Source organism: Ursus maritimus, unplaced genomic scaffold, assembly GCF_017311325.1.
Source record: "Ursus maritimus isolate PB19 unplaced genomic scaffold, ASM1731132v1 scaffold_4, whole genome shotgun sequence".
Taxonomy (NCBI): Eukaryota; Metazoa; Chordata; class Mammalia; order Carnivora; family Ursidae; genus Ursus; species Ursus maritimus.
Window position 1 is genome coordinate 2,755,753 of NW_024426552.1, and position 6,000 is coordinate 2,761,752.

The following is a 6,000-nucleotide window of genomic DNA, read 5'->3' on the forward strand; positions in this document are numbered from 1 at the left end:
ACGGGAGCCATGAGTTACTTGAGGAATCTTTTTTTTTTTTTTTAAGATTTATTTATTTTAGAGAGGGAGAGTGAGAGCATGTTAGGGGAGGGGCAGAGGGAGGGAATCTTCAAGCAGACTCCCTTCTGAGTGTGGAACCTGATGCAGGGCTCTGTCTCACCACCTGTGAGATCATGACCTGAGCTGAGACTGAGAGTCGGACACTTAACTGACTGAGCCACCCAGGTGCCCTGAGGAATCTTTTCAATTAATTAATTAATTTTATTTATTTATTTTTTGAAAAGATTTTATTTATTTATTTGAGAGAGGCACAGCCAGCAAGAGAGGGAACACAAGCAGGGGGAGTGGGAGAGAAAGAAGCAGGCTCCCAGCGGAGGAGCCTGATGCGGGGCTCGATCCCAGGACCCTGGGATCACGCTCTGAGCCGAAGGCAGACGCTTAACGACTGCGCCACCCAGGCACCCCTGAGGAATGTTTTTTAAAAAAAATTAATCTATTTAAGTAATGTCTATGCCCAACATGGGCCTTGAACTCACAACCCTGAGATCAAGATTCCCACTCTCCACCGACAGAGCCAACCAGGCAACCTGAAAAGACTATTATTTTTTCAATTAAAATGCATTTCTAAAATATATATATATAAATGCATTTATGTGTTTGTGGAGATTTTACAGAACTGTGGTCTGTTCCAGGGTGCTCTAACCCTGTTTCATTTATCTCCATGATTGTCCCTTCACCAGTATCACACTGTCTCGATAACTGTAAGTCTTGAAATCAAGTACTCTGAGTCTTTCACTGTTTTTCTAAATTGTTTTGGCTGTCCTAGTTCCTTCACTTTTTCAAATAAATTTGAGGATTAGTTTGTTGATTTCTACAAACAAGCTTACTAGGCCTTTGGTTGGGATTGCCCTGAGTATCTAGATCACTGGGAAGATTGACATCCTAACAATATTGGGTCTTCTGATCCACTAGCGTGCTATGTCTCTCAATTTCCTTAGGTTGTCTCTCATTTCTTGCATCAGTGTTTTATGGTTTTTAGCACGCAAATCTCGCACATATTTTATAAGATCTACACCTAAATGTTTTATGTTTTTGGTGCTATTGTAAATGATAGTCTTTAAAAAAAATTCCGTTTCCAATGTATTGTTACTGATACGTGGCTACAATTGACCATTGTATGCTGACCTTGCTGAGCTCGGTTTGTGTTGTTCAGGGGTTCTGTGTTTTTACTGATTTTCTTTCCTTCCTTTTTAAAATCAGTGATGGAAATAACATTGACGTTTTCACCCCTGATTGTGAATCGACTTGCCCGTAGAGCTCTATCCTGTTTTGGTCTGTGTCTTGTGAGGCTTTGTTGGTCGGTACATACGTAGTTGAGACTGTCATGTCTTCTTGGTGTGTTGACCTCTCCGTAATTAGACAGTGTTACTCCGTTGTCCTGGTAACATTTCTTGTTCTGAAGTCTACTTTGGTAAAAAAACAGGCTCTGTGGCCCTCTTTTAAGTAGTGTTTGTTTGGCATATTTTAAATATTTGTTTTTACTTTTACCCATTGTCTTTATATCTATCTTGGGGGTCTTGTGGACGACGGTGTGTAGTGCAGTCCTGCTGTTTTACGCGCTCTCTGTCTTCTGCTCAGTGTGTTGGCACTGTTTTCATTTAATGTATATAGAAGGAAGTGTCTTGTTTCTGTTTCCCTTTTTTTTGTTTGCTATTGGATTATTGTAACATTCTATTTTGTCGGTACTGTTGGCTTATCATTTACACTTCAAAACCTTTTTTTATGATTTGCCCTAGGGTTTACACTACAGTCTTTAAATAATCTTTAAGTAGTACTGCCCCTCTTTAGATGGACTGTAAGAGCCCTGCCTCAGTGCTTTCCCATCTATGAATCCTGTTCAGTTCAGATTCCCTTTCTGGTTACTCCTGTAGCGGGGTCATCTCCGGGTCTGGCTCTGTGGGTTACTTTATCACTCCACTGTGGGCCTTTGGTTTCCCCTGCTTTGTCATCGTAATTTCTGATTGAATGGTGGACATCGCGTGCAGGGCAATAGAGCAAACTTTTTCTGTAATGGGCTGGATAGTAGGTATCTTTAGGGCCATATATGGTTTCTGCTGCATAGTCTTCTTCTCCCCGTCTCTCTCTTTTTAAAAATATCGCTTTAAAATGTAAAGATCACAGGCTCACAGCCTGTACAGAAATGGTTCCGGGGCTGCATTTGGTCTCTGGGCCGTCGTGTGCCGGCCTCTGCAGCGGAGAATGAGGTGACTGGTGCTCACTCACAGACGTGGCCACGCATCTTATCTTACTGGGCCGTCAGCGTGCGGTGAGATGGACGTGGGTTCTGTTGTTGCCGTGCCCGCCTTCTGCGTACCACAGGCTTCAGATTCCTCTCTTTTCCTTGTGCTGCGTGAGGGTGAGGGCTGAGCTGCCCGAGTGTCTTCCTCAGCTCCCTGTTCCACCCTTAGCTGTTGGCCTTCCCTTTGCGTCTGTGTTCAGAGGGTCTCCTTCCTTCCTTTTGCTCCTTTCCCAGCTGTAGACTGATCTTACTGGCCTCTGGGTGTTTGCTGGGCTGATGCTGGAGGACAAGGGGAGTTCTTTGGTGTTTTGTTTCAGCTCCTGTCCATCTTTGTCTGGGTGCTGGGGCCTTCCCAGTGATCCTGTCCTCCTCCCTGTGGCAGCCACACTCTGCACCAGGTCTTTGGCAGGCCTGCACTGGGACAAGTTACCCTCTCCTCCCCCAGAGTAGGAGGACTCTAATGGCCCAGGCCCAGGATGTCCTGCCGTCTCTGGTGGGTAGAGCACAGCAGTCTTCTCTGTGCCTCAGGGGCCCTGGGTCAACAGCAAAAGCCTCTGGGCACCCTTAGTGTGTGGCAGTTCTCACTAAGGACTTACTGAGTCTGCTTTCGCAATCCACTTCTTAAAACGTTTAAGTGCAGAGCTAAGAAAGAGATACTGATTTTGAGCCTGGCTCCAATTAATGACATTCAATCAAGAAGTGGGTTGATGGCATACTAAAGTTTCCCAGTAGGAAGGAGTAAGTAGTAAGGAGAGTTGGACCCGTCGTGGTTAAGAGTGCAGCTCTGTGTTGGGCTGTCTGCGCCTAGCTGTGTTGGAGGGTGCCAGTGCATGTAGGTACCAGGTTCTGTAGCTAGAGAGGACTCCTCAGGAACATGGGAACATGGTGCATACTGCAGCCTGTGACTTTGGGGGACCCGGGGACCCCCGAAGAGCTGCCGTACCTGTATGTGGCCTCTGAGGGATTGATGCACCCTGAGTACAAATGGAGTAATATCTCTTAAAACCATCTTATGTGAACAGAGTTGGAGCAAACGACATGAAAGGCCCTCATAGTTTTAGTTCAACATCTTAAAATTACCTGATTGTGAGTAATGTTTGAAAACGGATGTCACTAAATCAATGGTCATTGAGTTTTGTTGTGTTGCTCTTATGAGCTAAGCTTTTACCTCAAGAAGTGACACTGTTTCTCAGTCAGCTGGTAGTTACTAAACCATCAGACCTGTCATTCAGAAAGGCCAAGAGCTATTGAGGGATAGACTTCGCCTCCATTCCTGTAGAGTCATTCTAACCAGAAGTGTCCCCTCTCTCCCCCAGACCCAGACGCAGAAGTGTGTCTTCATGCACTGCGACTCATCCAGTCTGTGGTCCTGGAGCCAGAAGTCTTCTCCAAGTCGGCCTCCGAGTTCCGGAGCTCCCTGCCCCTGCAGCGCATCCTGGCCATGGCCAAGAGCCGCAACCCCCACCTGCAGACCGTGGCCCAGGAGCTCCTGGAGGACCTCCGCGCTCTGGAGCGTGATGCGTAGGGGCGCTCGGTGTGTCCCTCCCCCTCCCCCGGGCCCCCACTTTGTTCCGAAACCATCACCTTGTGCCATGTGTTATAGATGGTAGAATGTGAGTGACTCGAGAGGGACGTGAATGCCTATGTATCCACACAGCTTCCTCCTGGAAGCGACAGTACCTGTGGGTGGCTGGCTAACCTGGCCAAGGGGCAGCCTGAGGAAGAGTCCATCCTTCTGGAAAGGCCCATGTCCTGTCCCTGGAAGAGGGCCTGCTTAGGAGACTTTCTGAGACCTGTGGGTCCCCCGCACAAAGGGGAGGAAATAACCACCTGCCCCACTGGTCAGCATTTTCCTGAGATACATGTTTTGAAAAACAGTTCATTCTCTCTCTAGTAATTATAATTAATACCCTAAAATGCAAGTTTACCTTTAAGCCTTTTGGTGAACCTGCTATTTCAGGTGACGTTGGACAGTTTAGTTCTATTTTTTTGTGCCTGTTTTATTTTTGAATAAAGAAAACCAGAAGAGTCATTGATGTGCACAAGTACTGTTTTCTGAAATACTATAAACTCAATATTAGGAAGTCGTATATTATAATGCAGATACTTGGTCGGTAGAAAAAACCCTCCTTACGTATCATTCTGGGCATTTGGCTGTACACTCAGAGTCCCACTTTTCATATAAGAAATATCACGGAAAGGGCCCCCTAGACGAGAGCCCGTGCGTTTGGTTGAAGTTCTTCAAATGACGTCTGCCGGCGTGTCCCAGGGTCCCCTCAGCATGTAGGTCCTTCTCAGCTGCGCCTGGGCTGCTGGCAGAGCGCACGGAAAACACACTTCATTCCTCACAGACCCCGCGCATGTGAGCGTGGAGGCTCCATCCCAGTCTCCCCGTAAAGCCGCATCAGGGAGCACCTTCGCTCCTTTCTTGTGCTGCCTCCCTCACATGACGCCGCGGGCCCTCTGGGCATGCTCTCGGAGCGAAGGAAGGCGTCGGCCTCCCCTGACGGTGGCAGCCTCGCCTACGTTTATAAGCTGTGTCTGCAGTGGGGCGGGCGGGTTAGAAGAACTTCTCTTTTCTCTGAAGTAGATTTTATAGGCCACATGCAGTTGATGGCTGAAGCCGCAGCCAGGCGCGGGGAGGAAGGCACGGTGCTGTCTCACGAGCCGACAGACTGTGGAGCACTACTCGCTCATCTGAGCCAGAGCTGTTGCAAGAGGCAATTTGAAAGTCATGGGTGCAGAAATTGGTCCATCTGGGAGCTGTGGTTCTGTAGGTCTGACTATTGGCGAATAACATGGGGGATGTTGTGTGTTTGTACTTCTTCTAGCATGGTATTTTCTTTTTGGGTATTTGATAAGGTAATGGGAGATAAACTAGTGTAATTAGATTGTGCTTCTTCTAGAATGCAGGGTCTTTTCCTGCCAAAGTTGGGATCGCAGTGTAGAGACACGGAACTGGGCCAAAGCATGAGTTTTGTGTAGTTTAGCTAGTTAGTACATAGATGTGATTAAGGAGGATCCTTTTTTTTCCTCCTAATTACAAAGTGCTATAGGGATAGCAAGAGTCCTCACGAAAACTCCTTTAGGGAGAAACACATGACAAGTGCATGTTTTGAGCGTATATCATAGGAAAAGTACTTACGGCCAGTTTTAAGGAATGGCTTAGTCTTTCCAATATTTCTGTTTTTCATGTGAAGGTCAAGGAGACACATGAGTTCTAACAAAGTATGAATAAAAGCATATGTTTGGCAGTGTTTGGGGTCTCTTGTGAATTTAAAATCAAACAAAAGCAGTAAAATGGCACATGAGTTTTTAAATTTATTTTTTAAAGAATTCCTCTTATGTTGAGATTTGAGTCTTTTCTTTCTCCTTGGTGCTGTCAGTTTGTCTGTAAAGGTATGGAGCCTGCCAGGCCAGCAGCCAGGCCTCACGACACCCCGCCCTGCCCCCAAGGGTGCTCAGAGCTGCCCTCTTGCTCATGGAGCTTCGAGACCCTCCTTCAGAGGTAGACTCATGCTGTGGCTTTGAAGCTGGCCATCCATAGCTGGGACTGCGCGTGGTACCGAGTGGGGTTGAGAAGTCCTCATCCCGCATATGTATATAGCTCCATGCCTTTTACTTAGTTCAGAGGATTTTAAAATTAGAGTGCCAAGCATCACAAGTCTGGGGCAAGGCTGGCAGTCAGACCAGGGACAAAG

At 46.9% G+C, this 6,000-nt stretch overlaps 1 protein-coding gene across 4 annotated transcripts in view; it reads left to right on the top strand.

Annotated features, from left to right (window-relative positions):
• The window catches only part of LOC103680702 (heat shock transcription factor 2 binding protein), a 97,790-nt gene extending 93,472 nt beyond the window's left edge, over nt 1-4,318 (top strand). For all 4 annotated transcript variants that reach the window (XM_040621856.1, XM_040621858.1, XM_040621857.1 and 1 more), the window contains one exon: nt 3,616-4,318. In XM_040621856.1, the coding sequence (XP_040477790.1) occupies nt 3,616-3,824 (209 nt within the window). In that variant the 3' untranslated portion in view covers nt 3,825-4,318. The remainder of the gene's footprint in view (nt 1-3,615) is intronic.
• Nucleotides 4,319-6,000: the final 1,682 nt, after the last annotated feature.